The sequence below is a fragment of the Pleurodeles waltl genome, chromosome 3_1, assembly GCF_031143425.1.
Source record: "Pleurodeles waltl isolate 20211129_DDA chromosome 3_1, aPleWal1.hap1.20221129, whole genome shotgun sequence".
Classification (NCBI taxonomy): domain Eukaryota; kingdom Metazoa; phylum Chordata; class Amphibia; order Caudata; family Salamandridae; genus Pleurodeles; species Pleurodeles waltl.
In genome coordinates, this window is record NC_090440.1 from 1,868,578,493 (window position 1) to 1,868,598,330 (window position 19,838).

The 19,838-nt window shown below is 44.8% G+C and overlaps 1 protein-coding gene across 1 annotated transcript; it reads left to right on the forward strand.

The window, feature by feature from the left end:
• The first annotated feature begins 11,337 nt into the window (after positions 1 to 11,337).
• Positions 11,338 to 18,704, forward strand: LOC138283453 (gamma-crystallin-3-like). Its single transcript, XM_069221407.1, has 3 exons — positions 11,338 to 11,423; positions 16,712 to 16,954; positions 18,358 to 18,704. Exons 1-3 carry the CDS (start codon positions 11,415 to 11,417, stop codon positions 18,631 to 18,633), a joined length of 528 nt encoding a protein of 175 aa, XP_069077508.1. The 5' UTR covers positions 11,338 to 11,414; the 3' UTR covers positions 18,634 to 18,704.
• Positions 18,705 to 19,838: the final 1,134 nt, after the last annotated feature.

Genomic DNA, 19,838 nt, shown 5'->3' on the forward strand with positions numbered 1-19,838 from the left:
TTTATGTGCCCATATGTCCAGGACAGATCTTGTGGTCATTGCTAAATATGTGGTTTTGGGGCGGGTGTCTTTGAAAAGCCGGAACAGGTTCCACAGTGCAGGCCACATGGGGCCCATCGGAATAGTGACAGTCTCTGCAGTGGCGGGACTGGGTCACCAGGTATAGTGAGGTTGAGAGCCTGGGATTTATCAGTGTTTACTTTAAAGCCCAAGACATGTCCAAAAGTCAAGTAGTCAGTGAAGAGGTGCACCCTGTGAGTGCTACCTACAGAAGTGAGTCCTGAGACCCTGGGAATCTCTTGGATGTGAAGGGCCAGTGGCTCCATCACTATGGCAAAATGAAGGAGAGAGAGAAGGCATCCCTGTCGTGTGCCCCTTTTGATTTTAATTGGAGGCAGATGAATCTGGACCTCACATTCTATTTGCTTGTTCAGCTTATGCTTGACCCCAAGAGATGTGGTAAAAGCCCTTATGTAAACAGTTGGGCATAGAAAGCCATTCCTCTGCTTTCAGAATTTTAAGGATTGACTCGCGCCTTTTGTTTGGTTCTTCAGTAGCTAAATTTCGCTGATGCATGTGGACTATAAGAAGAAGGGTGATCCTTTCAGAGTTGAAACAAGTGTGAGTTTGGACCTTGCACTTTATGTCGATTTGTGAGACTTCTGCCTCTTGTGCTAATGTTTTGTCTACTTTAACTATGTATGATTATCTGTTTTATGTATTTAATCATGCTTGCTTGACCAAATTACGTCAAGATTTTTATGATTGATATCATGCACTTCTGTGATAGTCTGTACTGTTGTTTTAACTCGTTTTTAAATTTGTCAAACAAGATGCATTTTATTCCATACTTTAATGTCTTGTTTGCGTAAATAAAGTTATTAGAACTTAACTGTACTTAATGGGAGGCTTACAGTGGCCATTAAGGTGAATGAAAGCTGAGGGAAAGGAATATGCTGTCATAATCCTGCTGCTAATCTTCAGAGCTATCCCCAGTTTGAGTAGGCCCTACTGGAGGAAAGTCCAGCTCAAGTATTCAATTGCTTTCTCTTCGTGTAGAGACAGCATCGGAGAAGGGATTTTGCACCCATGCCATCACAGACTGCTCAGGAAGTTTAGAGTGAGGGTTCAACAGGCACTGAACAAACACCAAAATAACTTAATTGCTCAATCAGTGCTAAGTACGTTAATACACTTACAAACATGATATTACACACTATATCAACTCAAGTACTCAGAGACTCTGGTTCAGGGACACTGCCCTATGGGCAAGGATACCCCTTCTGCTCACCACACATCCCCACATTCCTCCGTTCTCTCTCAGTGACAGGGTAACTCTGGTGTACATCTCAGGCACAGGTACAGTTCACCTGCCGACCCCAGGCAGATTCATGTCCCTAGCATTTCAATGTACTGTTTCTCACCAAATGTGGATCTGAGCCAGAAATTTGTGCCCTTTAGTTCATATCCTCTACCCCGTGCAGGAAAGATGGACCGACTGCTGGAGTGCTGGGCCTCTGCTCTGATACCTGGAGCAGGTCTGGCAGTATGGTGATTCAAGAGGCAGCGTCAGGCAGAAGTGCAACTGAGACTTAGGATCAACAGGCCATAACAGGATCCTCCCCCCAGGGTCAAAGTGGCGATGCAGTCCGTTTCTTCCAGGTGGCAACGGTTGGACCACTTGTAGGCTCTTCAAAATTCAGCTGCAGAAGAATAGTGCAATGAGCCACTTAATGCCAGTTAGTGCCTTGGTCAGCCTTACAGACACTTGGGGACACAGTGAACAGGTGCTACAAGGAAGCAGCTTCAAATACAGTGGCACAGTCTGCTCCAGAATACAAATCAAACCATTGATTTTTCAAGTCTTCAAAATTCAGCTTGCTTGTTTTATGTGCTGGTATGTTTTTTAGCTTGACACAAAACTAATGAACTCTATGTCCAACCATTTTTATACAGGAAATCTCCCCTTCAGTCCCAAATTAAAAACATGTAAATGAACAAACCTCATGCTGCATCTCTGACCTTCCTTATCTTTCAAAACTATCAGACAGGGGCGGCTCCTCTATAGGGGGGGCGTAGCCCCCCACTAGCAGCGGCAACTGCAAACTTTTTTCCTGAAAACGATTATAAGCTAAGTTTATGATCGTTTTTTGGGAAAAAATGGTAGGGCACGGGGGTGACAAGTGTGAGTGCTCAGCACTCCCCCTCAGAGACCATGTGTGTTTGGGTGGCCATCTCGGGCATAGGGCACACATGCGCACAGAGCTCTCTTCAGCCCAGCAACACAGTTGCTGGGCTGGAGAGAGCCTGCACAGGCTCCCAGTCTACCTGGGAGAGCCCAGCCAGGACACTCCCAGCCAATCCTAACGCTGCTCTAAGCAGCGTTGGGATAGGCACAGGGCACTCTGGGATCCTGTGCCTGCCTCTTAAGCGAGATGGAGGAGCAGAGGAGTGTCACGGCGTGGGAGTAAAAGTATGTGTTTTTTTAAAAGAAAATTGTACATTTTGACAGGGCCCGCCGCCCTGCCCCTTTCCATCAGTGCGAGTCGTGACTGCTACCAGACCTTGAAACAAAAGGACAGTAGCTGAATTTCACGCAAATCCATATGTAATACATACTTTTAAAAACTCTTCTCTATCCATTAATGTTTAAATATTTCTCTAATCTCTTCCACACATTGCTTCAGCAAACACAGTACCACATCAATTAAAAAATGCACAGGTACAACTTCTAGTAAAAAAACAAATGGATTAGACCCCTTATGTGACATAACTTGTATAACATAATTTAACCATCTTTACTTCTAGAATTTCATAATGACAACCTTTTCAAACACCAACCCTGAAACATGCTCCCAGCTCGAAACAACACAAATAAGTATCCTACCATTATAGCACACTGGACATTTGTTTACTTTGAACAAATGTAGAAATGTAATGAAATAGTTCCCGGCTCAATGTTTTCCATTCAACTACTAAAGAAACATTAACAGATTTCAATAAATTGACCATCAAATGTTACTACATGTGATATGACTTGCATGTAAAACAAGCATTGGCAAACCCAATTTATATGGCCTTTAGACTCTGCCAAGGCAGACTTATTGGCTTTTGCGTTTGAAATGTTAAAGTAAAAAATGATATGCAAAATTGCATGAAAGCGCAAGATGCAGCTCAGTAGCTAATTGCAACTGTTGGGCCCGCCCCAAAAACATAAATAAATAAATAGCGTGTGTCTGTGCTTTCTTTTTTTTTCATGAGTTGGTGGAGCTGGGTGGGTCTCAAAGAGGAATTGAAAATTGTAAAAGTGGAAAGGGCAGGGAAAAAATGGACTAGAAGGATGAGATGGGGGAACATCATGTAGAGTGGAAGATTATATAAGGGTTCAATAAAACACATATATTCTCACAGAGTGATAAAGGTAAAAGAAAACTATAGCGCCCAGAATATAAGCAGTGAATGGACCCAAGTGATCCACTGAAAAGGATGGTACAAAGCTGTGCTCCAGGGGAGACACAAAAAGAGATGCAAAAAGTGGAAGAAAAACCATTGCGTAAAAAGTAAGAAGCAAATAAGACAGGAAAGACAACCAATGATAAATAATGAGCTGATCCAAAGTTGACTATTTGTACATATTTCTATGCATTGGAGACAAGAGGTTTTCAGTAATGGATAGCTAAAGCTCTCTGTAAATGATACCTAAAAACAAGCACTCACAAAAGGACCAGGTTTAATGTGGTACCATATGCAAACAATGGAATGGACAATTGGCCAAATCTATGTGCATATTTGTGCTTAACTGTCTTTGTATCACACGACCTCTCACCTGATTGACAATGACATCACAAGAAATGTAATGATTTGTCCAAGATCACCATTCAGTGTGGCCCACTGACCGATAAGAAATCACAAGAAATTACATGAAATGAAATGGCAAAAGTCACCGAAGTGGGAACATTAACTAACACATTTGTTCACTTTGCATTTGCCATAATCAACACTTCAGTAACAACTATTAAATGTGGTACAGGTGAGAACCAGATTATGAAAAAAGTGATTTGATAACAATCACACATTTTGGTGATGTGCAGAAGGTAGATTTACAATTCACATTGTTTAATGATAACACATGAACACTTTTGTCACAAGAGCACATCTTCCTGGTGGGCAGTAAAGATGTGAAAGGACTGTTAAGGACATTTTATGGAAGGATGTTGCAGTAGCAAACAACATAAAAATGAAATGAGAAGTTTCAGAATAGATTTGTTTGAATAAAAGGTGGACTGTGACAAACACCCCTGGACACGTGGGTACCAAATCATCCAGTGACCAGAACCCAGCTGCAGTGAGAGCTGTGGCAATCCCTTCACACACTGACGGATTTGTTGCAGTCAATGGGGCTTCGAATTCTGATCCTGGATCTTCAAATGCTTCAAGCTTTGCTCATAGTTTGTATGTAGTAAAGTGCTCTTTCCATGCAAACATTGGTGGTATGCTGGGTGACAAAGAGAGCCTGACCAGTAGACCATATGCAATGGGTTTCTGGTGCTGTAATGCCAATACATTGTCCTTCTTTCTGACTTCAGGACCTCCATGGAACTGAGAAACCAGTATTTAGTTTTTCCTCTTGATTTTGTAGTCTCCTGTGCCCTACAACAACAGATCTGTGACACATTAACCACTTTGGCATCAGCAGAATTGTCCCCTCTTCCTCCATGATGGGAAGGAAGGAAGACCCTTTTTCCACATGTCTAGACAAAGTATATTTCCTTATAGGAGGTACTATTTGATGGTTAAGAAATAATAAAGCAGAAGAGCAGCACCCTTTGAGGCAGTCTGGGTCCGAGTGTCCTTGTTTTACGACTGGGTGAGCTACCTTCCTGCTATCCTCCTTGGTATATCACACATCTAACGATTTACAGCTCTGAAGAGACATGTATTCTTTACATGTGCTCATACCCTGTCACAAGTCAGGCTGTTCTGTCTCATGATCCACTACTGGACCTCTGAGATCTACCAAATAAGAGGTTGGGTGTCTGCCTAGGCTTCAGAGTGGGTTTTCTTCCACACCAAATTTTCCATATAAGACTGGGCCATTCCGTGGCTGTGCCAGGTGAACGTTATTTATGGATTCTTAGAGTATGTGAATTTAGCGTGGTCATAGTGTGATTTTTTTCAGTCTGTTTGGTTTGCACATTCAGGCTGCAAAGACTAAGGCCCTCATTACAACCCAGACGGGCCACAGTATTTTGGAGAAAGGTACTGCCAACAGGCTGGCGGTACCTCTCCCCAAAATATGATAATGGCGGTTTGGCTCAAGCCAAACGGCTAATGTACCACTCCGTCCACCAGGGCAGTAACAGCAGCCAGGCTGGAGACTTCAGTCATGCGGCCGTCACTTTCCCACCCACAGGATTATGACCCCACCTACCGCCATGGTTTTTGTGGCTTTCTTACTGCCAGAAAACCATGGTTCTAGGCACGATCATCCCCCTCCTCAGAGTCCTACCCCACCCTCCCCTCCAAACCCCCCACGACATATAAGCACACTCAGGCACCAACACACGCACGCATAAACACACTCATACCCACATTCACCCATACATGCATTCATACATTCACACACAAATCCACACACACTGACAGACATACAAGCACACACGTGTTCACACAACACAACATACACGCACACTCACACCCACACACCCGCATGCATGCACACACAAACATACACCCACACCCCCTCAAACACACACAACACTCCCCACCCCCCTTCCATGTCAGAGCACCTGACTTACCTGCTTGCAGGGGGTTGTCCGGCAGGAGACGGGACGTGGCACTGCTGCCGGCAGAAGTGTCTGCCAGCAGAACACCGCCAGGCCGTATCATGGATCATGATACGGTCTGCGGTGCTCTATACTGGTGTGGTGCTGCTGCTGGTAGCAGCGCCACCTTACCGCTGTCCACCACCATGACCGTAGCCGGAATTCCGCCAGCCTTCTGGGGGCATTCCAGCTACAGTCACAATATGGCAGACGTAGGTAGCTGTGGCAATGGTGTTTTGCCAGCCGTCGCTACGGCGGTAGGCAGTCATTACATTGTACATTTTTCAATTCAAAAACAAACCTCAAACCTAATGCAGTGTAGGCAGCAGACATATCCACCGGTGATGCACCGCTGGCCCTATTGTCCTGTGAATCTACATTTCCATCCCATTTCATGTCTGCAGCCTTTTTTATTCTGGTGTCTAAAAGTCATGCTTAGTCTGAAAAAGGTTCCATGAATTGAGCCCTCCCAGATGCTTGAGATGCTTCTTGCTACTCCTGGACCATGGAGTGACACGTAAATCCCTAAGACCAGCAGCACATGGAGATAGCCATAACTGGGAACACTGAGCCAGATAAATCATTGCAATCATCACAACAGCAATCGTCCTTGCAAAGAGAAAAGATTAATAAACTAGCTTGATGGATGAATTAGCTTAATACGCAGCTACAAGCAGATATGTATTTGTGACAAGGCAAGTGCAAGGTATAGAACATTGCTTCCATGAAGTTGTGCACTGAATAGCTCTGTACTCCATTCAATTTTGAGGGGAATCCTTTTGTCTGAGATCGTTGGCATTGTCACTATCACATAGCGGCCATGTAAACAATTTCCCACACACCCCAATGCTGGGACAGGCTGTGCATTATGCTGTGTTGCAATGACCCTGCTGCTATTGACATTTGCAGCAGGAAGTGCTGCTGCTATGACAGCCGTGCATGACACTGAGGCTGCACATATTGGCATTTTGACTTTGGAGGTGATGGGATTTGGGGCTAGCAGGGCCAAAACTAACTAAATATCTATAAACGCTGGAGTAACTGGTAGGGGCCCCCAAAATAATCATGTTTGAGTCCAGAAGGTGAATGATCAATAAAGATGCCTTTAAAGTTTGTTTTTATTTTGTGACATCGGTGTGCATTCAAAGACAGAGGTCAAATGTCAGGCTATGTCTTGAGAAATTGATACTCATTCTTTAAATAAAGAAATTGGTGTTTACTTTTCCTACTCCAACCCATTGAGAGGATTTTGTAATGTGAAGGATGTTACAATATTGCTTGGGTACAAGGAGTGTGAAAGGAAAGGCAGTAGAATGCATTTTTTTGTAAAACACAACAACATTTAAATATGTGTAGCAGTCATTTACAGGTATTTTAAAATATATCACCAGTTAGGATAGCATGAATAAAACACATTTTTGTAATTATGAAGAGTGATGTTAACAATGAATGTTATAGGACCAAAACAAACCTAGACAACTTCAGAAAGCGCAAATGATAAATATTCACTGATACTCCATACCCCCCTCCTCCCTCTTATGGCGGGCGCTGTGCGGCCGCGCCGCTGGCGTGCCAAAGGCAAGCCTGTCTGCGCCCGTCCGTGCCTGGACTGCACCCAGCGCCATGACCCCTGGCCCCCAGCACTCCCAAATCCCGCAGCACCGCTACGACCCCTCCTCCCTCCACGCTCTCAACCTGGGACGCTCCAGAACCTGCTTCCAAGCCAACCCTAAACGCACCCATGGACCCTTCACCTGCCTCACCTGCAAACACACCTTCCACAGCGACTGCACCCCGCCCGCCAGCCCACGCGCCAATAACCACCTCAAATGCATCCTCATCAACGCTCGCTCTGTCCACAAGCACGCCATTGAACTATGGGACCTCCTGGACTCCACCTCACCGGACGTCACCTTCATCCCTGAGACCTGGATGAACGCCTCCTCGGCCCCCGACATCGCAATAGCCATCCCCAACGGCTACAAGATCACCAGGAGAGACCGCACCAACCAAGTCGGTGGAGGAATCGCCATTGTTTTCAAGGACTCCATCAACGTCACCACCTCCACTGAAGACACCCCCCTCGCCGCCCACATGCACTTCCAGATCCACACCGACCCCTGAACCACCCTCAGAGAAACTCTCATCTACAGACCCCCTGGACCACGAGCCCTCTTCAGCGAATCCATCGCTGACTTCATCTCCCCGCACGCCCTAGCCTCGCCGGACTGCATCCTCCTCGGAGACCTCAACTTCCACCTGGAGCAGAACAACGACCCCAACACCACCACTCTACTTGCCAACCTCGGTCTCAAGCAACTGGTGAACACCCCCACCCACATCGCCGGACACACGCTCAACCCCATCTTCTCCGCCAGCAACCACGTATCCTTCAGCCACTCCTCCGTAATACATTGGACCGACCACAGATGTGTCCACTTCACCTTCCAACGCAAGACTCTCCACCTCCGCACACAACCCATCCCACGCAGAAATTGGAACAAAATCCCCACGGAACAGCTTCTCTCCACTCTCAGCGACAACCAACCCACCTTCTCCACCGACCCCAACAACGCAGCCCTCAGCCTCACTCATTGGATCACCAACTGCGCGGACAACCTCACACCCCTCAGACGCCTCCCAAGACAGACCAGCACCAGGAAACCTCAATGGTTCACAGACACCCTCAAGGAATCCAAAAAAAACTGCTGTACCCTCGAGAAAGCCTGGCGCAAAGACCACACCCCAGAAAACATGTCTGCCCTCAAATACGCCACCCGCGAACACCATCAGCTGATCCGCGCCACCAAAAGAACTTCCTTCACAGACAGACTGGACAAGAACACTCACAACAGCAAAGAAATCTTCAACATCGTCAAAGAGCTCTCCAATCCTAACGCCATCACGCCCTCACAAGACCTCTGCAACTCCCTCGCTACCTTCTTCCATCATAAGATCACCGACCTACCTGACAGCTTCAGACACCAGACCCAGCCAACCACCACAGAACCTACAACCCCTGCCATCACCCTCAACGCCTGGACTCACATCAGCGAGGAGGAGACCAAAGCTACCATGAACTCCATCCACTCCGGTGCCCCCTCGAACCCCTGGCCACACTTCATCTTCAACAAAGCCGACGGCATCATCGCCCCTCATCTCCAGACCATCATCAACAGCTCGTTCGCTTCTGCCACCTTCCCCGAGAGCTGGAAACACGGCGAAGTCAACGCCCTCCTGAAGAAACCTACGGCGGACCCCAGCGACCTGAAGAACTTCCGCCCCATCTCGCTCCTCCCCTTCCCTGCCAAAGTATTCAAGAAGACCGTCAACAAGCAACTGACCAATTTCCTTGAAGACAACAACCTACTCGACTCCTCCCAGTCCGGATTCTGAGCCAACCACAGCACAGAAACCGCCCTCATCTCAGTCACAGACGACATCAGAACTCTGATGGACAACGGAGAAACAGTCGCCCTCATCCTCCTCGACCTCTCGGGTGCCTTCAACACCGTCTGCCACCGAACCCTAATACCCTGCCTGCGCTCCAACGGTATCCAAGGACTGGCCCTGGACTGGATCATCTCTTTCCTCTCTAACCGCTCCCAAAGAGTCTACCTCCCTCCGTTCCACTCAGACCCCACCGAGATCATCTGCGGCGTCCCACAAGGCTCCTCGCTCAGCCCGACTCTCTTCAATGTCTACATGAGCCCCCTCGCCGACATCGTACGCAAACACAACATCAACATCACCTCCTACGCCGACGACACTCAGCTGATACTTTCCCTCACCAAGGACCCCACCAGCGCCAAGACCAACCTGCAAGATGGAATGAAAGACATCGCAGAATGGATGAAACTCAGCCGTCTGAAACTGAACTCAGAAAAAACTGAAGTCCTCATCCTCGGAAACAACCCGTCCGCCTGGGACGACTCTTGGTGGCCCACGGCCCTTGGCACCGCACCAACCCCCTCAGACCACGCACGCAACCTCGGATTCATGCTGGACCCACTTCTCACCATGACCAAACAAGTCAACGCCGTATCATCTTCCTGCTTCCTCACTCTCTGCATGCTCCGAAAGATCTTCCGCTGGATCCCAGCCGACACCAGAAAAACTGTGACCCACGCCCTCGTCACAAGCCGCCTGGACTACGGAAACACCCTATACGCAGGAACCACCGCTAAACTCCATAAACGTCTTCAGAGAATACAAAACGCCTCCGCCTGCCTCGTCCTCGACATACCCCGCAACAGCCTCATCTCCGCCCACCTGAGACACCTGCACTGGCTCCCCGTCAACAAAAGGATCACCTTCCGGCTTCTCACCCACGCACAGAAAGCCCTCCACAACAAGGAACCCGAATACCTCAACCGTCGCCTCAGTTTCTACACGCCCACCCGTCAACTTCGCTCTGCCAACCTCGCACTCGCCGCCGTCCCCCGCATCCGCCGCACCATGGCAGGTGGGAAATTCTTCTCCTACCTGGCGGCCAAGACATGGAACTCCCTCCCCGCAAACCTCAGGACCACCCAGGACCACCCTGCATTCCGGAGGCAGCTCAAAACCTGGCTCTTCGAGCAGCAGTAACCCCCTTCCCCTAGCGCCTTGAGACCCTCACGGGTGAGTAGTGCACTTTATAAATGTTTTTTGATTGATTGATTGATTGATTTTCACATATTGTTTATATTAGTAAATCTGCATGTCTGTGCAAATATAGTGGCCATTGCAAAGGAAAATGTGCTGTCTGTGAATGACAGTGCCTTACCAGACTATGCTTTAGTAATATAGTTGTGACAGTGTGCATAAATATTCACTGATACTCCATTTTCACATATTGTTTATATTAGTAAATCTGCATGTCTGTGCCATTGCAATGGGAAATGTGCTGCCTGTGAATGACAGTGCCTTACCAGACTATGCTTTAGTAATATAGTTGTGACAGTGTGCTCCAAAATGCACCACTGGTTACACACCACCACTGCTGAATGGTCCTGTCTCATTTACTACATATGTTCTTAGGGAGGAAGTTTGATTTTCTGTAATCCCTATGACTTCATTGATTTTCCACTGATGGAAGCATCCCTGACCCCCTCTGTGATTGTTCCAGCACCACTGTGTGCAACTGTGCAAAACCTATCTATCCATTCTCTGTTTATTCACTTTTATTGCTCTGGTAGCCAAATAAAACTATTCAAGATCGTGGAAATCTCAAGTCCTTGGGACGAGTTTATGTTGCATGATCCTTCCAACTGTATCTAGCAGTTGAAAACCGCTTTTTTCCAGTCAGCAGGAATGCTTTAAAACGTACCTTATTTAAAGCACAAAATGCTGCTTTTAGCACGGCGACAATGCTGTGCTTTGGTTGGTATTCACAGTCAATAGGACTCCCCAGGAAGGGAATACAAACAATCCCAGCGTGCGCGTTATAGAACTCAGAGGGCCTCTATACATTCACCTTAGTGGGCAGAACCGTTGTGTGCGTGCAGTGTATTGTTCTCCTACAGGCAGCAGGATCACAGGGTGTATATAAAGGCTGCTAAGCGCCCATGAACAGCACCGAGGTCGACAAACCATCCAGCAGCCAACATGGGGAAGGTGAGTGAGAAATGTCAGGTTGTGATTTGTTTTGTAAGAGAGACACATTCAAACACAAGAATCTTCTCATTTATATGATTAGCAGGATCTGAGAATTTACTCAGGGCATGAACATTTGATATGCACCAAATTAACCGTAACATAATTTTATTTCTAAAAGATGCCTTCCTTTATAGTTTGTTTGGCACTTTTATATCAGCAGCTGATCACAAGGAGGTATTGGCCTGTTGAAGTATTTTCTGTGAAATCAGGATTTTTTATGGATGGTCTTGGTTCACCATTGCCTCACTGTACTACATCGACACATGACTTGGCCTCTCTAAACACACAGCAACCATATGTCATTTGAGCAGCTAATACAGCTAATACAGCGTATTAAAATGACGTACGCATTTTATATATACAGATGCTGTAGTACATCTTCATTAGTTTAGAGCTCTTCATGTTGGAACACACCAGATCACCCGGCCATCTGATGTTATGCAGTGCGAAGTTTACCTACTTAGATAGCCACACAGGGTTTTCTATAAAAACAATTCCTTCTTGGACAAGGAGAAATTATTTAATTTCTCAAAAAGTCCACCAATTAATTGCATGTGTGCGGAAATTTACAGCACACATTGTGTGTGGAATCTTCTAACTTTGTCTAGACAAAGGAACGTGTACTGCAAGTGTGTGCTTCCAACACAAATCCAGGGCTAGAATATGCGCCCTGACCTTCGTGAAGTTGTGGGTCACACAAGGCAGCCTTTTAGAGCGCCAACTAGGAAGGGCCAATCATAGCAGATTGACTCTTTTGCACAATGCAGTGCAGCATCACACAAAGGGGATAATATTCTGTGTGCTGTGTGAAAAAATAGTAACTCTACCCCATAGTTTCCTTCAAAGTGGGTAGGCTACTTCTCAACATACTTTTCTACTGTGTGGTGGTGGTAGTATGATCTTCAGTTTATTACAGAAACTGCCTCAGCTCTACTCTTTCCACAGCTGTTTTACCATTTGTGATATGATTACCCTGTTTTGGGTTTTCAAGTCTTCTTTCCTCATGGCCTTCTATTTAAGCCCCAGGCAAAATGGTTTTTCCTTGGCTGTATTGAGACAAACTATTTCCGCCACCAGATATTTATTATCTACAACTAATCCACACCTGGAATTAGAATAGTAATCACCTCACGAAAACTCCCAATACTGTTTAAATAATAGGATTTTAAATTAGTTTTCCTTTTACTTAGCTGCGTTCTTTTCAATCCATACCCTGGTTCTTGTTGAGTAAAGCAATCCAAGTTACACAACAAAAGATCAGACATAAAAATGTAATTTTATCATTACCATCTAGTATAGGTAAAAGGAGCCATAAACATATTTGTCCATATTATAGCATGAACTTGGCTAGACAAAAGGAAAGTCACTGGCATGATTTTAAGAGCCGTTCTTCTAATATTTAGGTACTGATATAGGTCTGTATAATATCAATTAACTTGTTTTAAATTGCTTTCATTTTTGGCACATTAGGGAAATGAGGCACAAGGATACAATGTCGAAAACTGGTCTTTGGCCTATAAAATCATCAAATAGTCATTAGCCGGCAATTCCCTTGTTTAGGTGTTTCCCAGGATTTTTCTTTATTATACAATTAAGAAATGAATTACTCAACAGTTGTTCAGAAGAAACAGTGTAAAATGCAGACGGATGTATATGGAAGTCCGTCCCCAAGGTTTGAACTGTATTGTCAATCAATCAATCAATCAAAAACACTTGTTAAGGATGCTACTCACCCGTTAGGGTCTCAAGGTGCTGGGGGGGAGGGTCGCTACTGCTCGAATAGCCAGGTCTTGAGTCATTTCCTGAAGGTCAGGAGGTCCTGGGTCAGTCGTAGGTCGACGGGGAGGGAGCTCCAGGTTTTGGTGATGAGTTGAGAGAAGGATCTGCTGCCAGCTGTGGTACAATGGATGCAGGGGGCGGTGGCGAGAGCGAAGTTGGCAGAGCGGAGTTGGCGGGTGGGTGTGTGGAAGCTGAGACGCTCGTTGAGGTAGGCTGGGCTTTGTGGGCATGGATGAGGAGTTTGAAGGTGATCCTCTTGTTGACGGGGAGCCAGTGTAAGTCTCTGAGGTGGGCTGAGATGTGTTTGTGGCGTGGGATGTTCAGGATGAGGTGTGCAGAGGCGTTCTGAATACGGTGAAGTTTTCTCGCGAGCTTGACCGTTGTTTCCGCTTAGAGTGCATTGCAGTAGTCCAGTCTGCTGCTGACGACGGCATGGGTGACCGTTCTGGTTTCGATGGGGATCCGTCAGCATGCAGAGGGTGTTGAAACAGCAAGATGAGACGGTGTTGACTTGCTGGGTCATGGTGAGCGATGAGTCTAGGATGAAACCAAGGTTGCATGCGTGAGTGGTGGGAGTTGGTGCGGTTCTTAGGGTGGCTGGCCACCAGGAGTCGTCCCATGCAGAGCGGTTAGAGCCGAGGATGAGGATCTCAGTCTTGTCCAAGTTTAGTTTGAGGCGGCTCATCTCCATCCAGTTGGCGAAGGCATGCAGTCCATTGTGGAGATTTAATTTCTCAAAAAGTCCACCAATTAATTGCATGTGTGCGGAAATTTACAGCACACATTGTGTGTGGAATCTTCTAACTTTGTCTAGACAAAGGAACGTGTACTGCAAGTGTGTGCTTCCAACACAAATCCAGGGCTAGAATATGCGCCCTGACCTCCGTGAAGTTGCGGGTCACACAAGGCAGCCTTTTTGAGCGCCAACTAGGAAGGGCCAATCATAGCAGATTGACTCTTTTGCACAATGCAGTGCAGCATCACACAAAGGGGATAATATTCTGTGTGCTGTGTGAAAAAATAGTAACTCTACCCCATAGTTTCCTTCAAAGTGGGTAGGCTACTTCTCAACATACTTTTCTACTGTGTGGTGGTGGTAGTATGATCTTCAGTTTATTACAGAAACTGCCTCAGCTCTACTCTTTCCACAGCTGTTTCACCATTTGTGATATGATTACCCTGTTTTGGGTTTTCAAGTCTTCTTTCCTCATGGCCTTCTATTTAAGCCCCAGGCAAAAGGGTTTTCCCTTGGCTGTATTGAGACAAACTATTTCCGCCACCAGATATTTATTATCTCCAACTAATCCACACCTGGAATTAGAATAGTAATCACCTCACGAAAACTCCCAATACTGTTTAAATAATAGGATTTTAAATTAGTTTTCCTTTTACTTAGCTGCGTTCTTTTCAATCCATACCCTGGTTCTTGTTAAGTAAAGCAATCCAAGTTACACAACAAAAGATCAGACATAAAAATGTAATTTTATCATTACCATCTAGTATAGGTAAAAGGAGCCATAAACATATTTGTCCATATTATAGCATGAACTTGGCTAGACAAAAGGAAAGTCACTGGCATGATTTTAAGAGCCGTTCTTCTAATATTTAGGTACTGATATAGGTCTGTATAATATCAATTAACTTGTTTTAAATTGCTTTCATTTTTGGCACATTAGGGAAATGAGGCACAAGGATACAATGTCGAAAACTGGTCTTTGGCCTATAAAATCATCAAATAGTCATTAGCCGGCAATTCCCTTGTTTAGGTGTTTCCCAGGATTTTTCTTTATTATACAATTAAGAAATGAATTACTCAACAGTTGTTCAGAAGAAACAGTGTGAAATGCAGACGGATGTATATGGAAGTCCGTCCCCAAGGTTTGAACTGTATTGTCAATCAATCAATCAATCAAGAACACTTGTTAAGGATGCTACTCACCCGTTAGGGTCTCAAGGTGCTGGGGGGGAGGGTCGCTACTGCTCAAATAGCCAGGTCTTGAGTCATTTCCTGAAGGTCAGGAGGTCCTGGGTCAGTCGTAGGTCGACGGGGAGGGAGCTCCAGGTTTTGGTGATGAGTTGAGAGAAGGATCTGCTGCCAGCTGTGGTACAATGGATGCAGGGGGCGGTGGCGAGGGCGAAGTTGGCAGAGCGGAGTTGGCGGGTGGGTGTGTGGAAGCTGAGACGCTCGTTGAGGTAGGCTGGACTTTGTGGGCATGGATGAGGAGTTTGAAGGTGATCCTCTTGTTGACGGGGAGCCAGTGTAAGTCTCTGAGGTGGGCTGAGATGTGTTTGTGGCGTGGGATGTTCAGGATGAGGTGTGCAGAGGCGTTCTGAATACGGTGAAGTTTTCTTGCGAGCTTGACCGTTGTTTCCGCTTAGAGTGCATTGCAGTAGTCCAGTCTGCTGCTGACGAGGGCATGGGTGACCGTTCTGGTCTCGATGGGGATCCGTCAGCATGCAGAGGGTGTTGAAACAGCAAGATGAGACGGTGTTGACTTGCTGGGTCATGGTGAGCGATGAGTCTAGGATGAAACCAAGGTTGCATGCATGAGTGGTGGGAGTTGGTGCGGTTCTTAGGGTGGCTGGCCACCAGGAGTCGTCCCATGCAGAGCGGTTAGAGCCGAGGATGAGGATCTCAGTCTTGTCCAAGTTTAGTTTGAGGCGGCTCATCTCCATCCAGTTGGCGAAGGCATGCAGTCCGTTGTGGAGATTGATCTTAGCGGTGGCGGGGTCCTTGTCCAACATGAACCTACTGATCTTGCAGCAAGGATTTTCTTGTTACTCCACCAGTTAGACATTGCCACAGAAGTGGCCTCCCTTACCAGGGTGACAACCAAGTTGAGGAATATTTTGCTTCTTCACAATAGGGCCGCTACAGACCAGTCAGTCCATGTAAAGCAGAGTAAAACTTGTCTTTTAATCTATTTTACAAAACAATTCTTAGGTTGTTAGCTGGTTCATTATTTTTAGTTTCTCAGCACCAGCAACACCTTTGTTTACTTAATTGTGCTCAATAAATCAAAAACAAAAGATTTAACTGAGAACTAGATTTAGATATGACTTTTCCACCCTTAATGCACTAAAATCAATATTCAAAATTTCAACCAACAGGCAATTTCGTATGTCTTACTTCTATTTCACTATTATGGTTTCCCTGCATATTAACTAGTAACAAGGAACCTGAGCCAAAAGAAGCATTGTGAAACTCCAATATAATTATTTGCTATTAGATACTAATAGCCCAGTCGTGAATTGATTTGGTAAACCTGATTCCACAGAATGAAAGCACGGCTTTCAGGTGATCGATCTTTAGTGCTTGACATGCATTAATCAAGAACTATGAAAATAATGTGTGGTACTTCACCTTTCATAGCGATGTATTTATTATCTTCTGTTCCACTACAAGTTTATCCCAAGAACATGCAGAAATATATATAAAATATCAATGTGTGTAATTTGTGTTACAGATCATCTTCTACGAGGAAAGGAACTTCCAGGGCCGCTCCCATGAGTGCAGCACTGAGTGTGCCGATCTGAGTACCTACTTCAGCCGCTGCAACTCCATCCGAGTGGAAAGTGGCAACTGGATACTCTATGAACACCCCAACTTCAGGGGGCACCAGTACTATCTTAGAAGAGGGGAGTACCCTGACTTCCAGCACTGGATGGGCTTTAATGACTCAATCAGGTCCTGCCGCTTGACCCCACAAGTGAGTGTTACTCTGTTTCTTTTTGTGTATTTGGAGTGTCCATTTAAGTCTAGCTCTTCAAATATGCTAATCTATAAAATAGTCCCATGACCTTTACTACTTTTTGGAATTCACAAACTAGAAGTTTAATTCTACTTTTGTGAATGCAGCTCTTACTTTGCATCTACCCTATGCCAAAATGGTCATATCCCATAAATAAACTGTCTGTGTTATTTGTGTGTGCTTGCAGTACAATTAAGAGGGCAGCCATGCAATTCGAGATTGCAACACACCAAGAAGAAAATAAATGTTGTGGTGGTTTGTAAAGGATAGAATTGTGTGACATGTCACATAGCATTCCCAAAGTATATTATTCCGGCACATCCTGCAATCTTATATTAGCAAAGTTAACTTCCAGTGCTTTATTGGTTACTAAAACTACCTTGAAATCAGATGGTAAATTCTGACTAGACCTATTCCTTCTCTATAAATGTGTGTCTTTGTGATGTAATGAAAGGTACTTGATGGTCCACAGGAACCATTATGTGAGTGTTCCTAAATATGTGCTGGAAACAGCGTACTAGTTATAAGGCAATGTCATTCATTGAATAGTTCTATTGGTTGTAGTAATGCATCCCTTTGACTCTTTGCCAGGTAAAGTGAAATGGGCTTGCACCAGGTGCCGGCCTCCGTTGAGCATAAAATTCTGCAAAGTACTGTCCCCTAGTAGGAGTAGTTGCTGCATCAGTCAGGGACATCATCCTGGCCTCCTGACCCACATCACAAAAATTACTGACTGTCTTGCAGGAATTCTAGAATTTTAGCCAATCATCTAAACCACCTCCATACCACTGATGGGCTTGGCAGTGTAATGGGGCAAGTGCCTGTTGCCTAGTCATCTGCAGATTTCCCTATTTCCTTTAAAAGTGCCACAATGAAAATTATTAGAGTCTAGCATCACATCCATGTAATTTATAATCCCCACTGCACATTAGTTATTGCTGAAACTGCTGCACCACTATTTTATAATACCCAACTGCACCCCACACAGTAAAAGCAGGTCAAACTGAGTGTTGATCTGACTCATATAACCAAGAATGCCTTATCCAATACACTTGTGCAAGAAAGTAAGAAAAATATGAGAAAAAGAGTTCTGTAGCACAAAAGACCAGCTTAGAATTATAAACATATGTGAATTAATTGTTGTCTTTTATTATCAATTATCGTTTCTGAAAATATAATACTGCCTGTTGTTATACAGACAGAGATCACAAGTTTAGTTTGAAAAGCGAAGTAATGTATTCCAATATTTTTTAACAAAGGTTTTGTCATTCAATTAAATTATCCAATTTATCTTTTATTTTTTAATACATTTTTATTTAAAGAAGGGTTTTAATACTGATTTCCCTTCCTCGCCATTACAGCACCGTGGATCCTACAGAATAAGAGTTTATGAGAGGGAAAACTTTGGAGGTCAAATGATGGAGTTCTCAGAAGACTGTCCACATGTGTATGAGCAGTTCCGCTACAATGACATCTATTCCTGTAATGTGCAGGATGGGCACTGGGTTCTCTATGAAGAGCCCAATTACAGAGGACGTCAGTACTACTTGAGACCTGGCGAGTACAGGAGATACAGCGACTGGGGAGCCTCAAGCCCCAAAGTTGGTTCTTTCAGGAGAGTTAGAGATCATTATTAAAGTTACCTCTTTTGCATAGGCATGTACATGTACCCAATAAATTCATATGCAACATAATTTTGGTTTTTTGGGTACTTATTAATATTGTACTGCTACATATCTGTGAACATCTGATTCAAGCTAAAGAGAAGTCAAACATGTTCACAAGAAGTGTAAATATCTCTATATAACATTTGAATTTCTCACCAATAATCACCCTCAGCATGTGATTCTAAGTATCAATTTGACCAAAGTAGATTCATGTTTCAAACCTCGACACTACAGCACAACACAACTATCTCTTTCCCATCCCCATCCTTCTTGAACTCTCCCATAACTTTCACATCTTTGACCATAACACCGTCATACCAACATCTAATCTAGTTGTCATTGGCACAGCACTTTCCTGACTTATCACTTAAAGTGATAGCCAATTCTGTGTTATGGTCCATTATATTATCATTCCTGCCCTCCTACAAAGGGGCATCATTGATGAGCTTGTGCTAATAAATACTGCTTGTTGTTCCTTGTCCAAATATTGTTCTCCTTTACCCTCTCTGATGAATATCTCTTTCGACAACCATTCTAATGCCTTGACATCATCATGCATTTGATGGTAGTTCACTGCCTCATTCTGAACTCAGCAAAACATATTGTTCCTGCCCAAGGTAGTGACCATTTACCTACACATCTAGAACTCAATTTTCATCACATGTGTTTCAACACCTGAAAACTCATAGAGTTTGGAGAGTTTGATGAGGTATCCCCTCTGAAGAGAGTAAAATGGACTCGTGAGACTATGCACACTACCAGAATGTTTAAAAACAATTGTACCAGGTACCAACAGCAGAGACAAAGTTAGTTTTTAAATGGGCTTGCCAGGTGGGAGGAGCATATTTCATATATTGGATAATTTGTCTGACCCTCCTAAGCCAAGGGCACAAAGAGGCCAACTGGAAAAAAAATGACATTTTAATGAATGAACGGCTATGAAGAAGTCTCTTTTACACAGTATAACCCCACATTTTTTGCATTAACTGTTGTGGCTGACTGGTAAACGTGCAGTTTACCGCTGCTGTAAAGTGCCTGTGCCTCTACTTTCAACATGATGAAATTGGTATACCACTAATTAACGTATTTAACCAACCTATTAGTCTCAAGTATATGGTAGAACGTCTACCCAGGGCCTGTAAGTTAAATATCACCAGTGGACTGTAGCACCCAGT

What these genes read in the sequence shown, in the direction of transcription:
- LOC138283453 (XM_069221407.1), top strand. An exon ending in CCTGCCGCTTGACCCCACAA is followed by an intron (nt 16,955 to 18,357) that starts GTGAGTGTTACT and finishes TCGCCATTACAG; the next exon opens with CACCGTGGATCCTACAGAAT.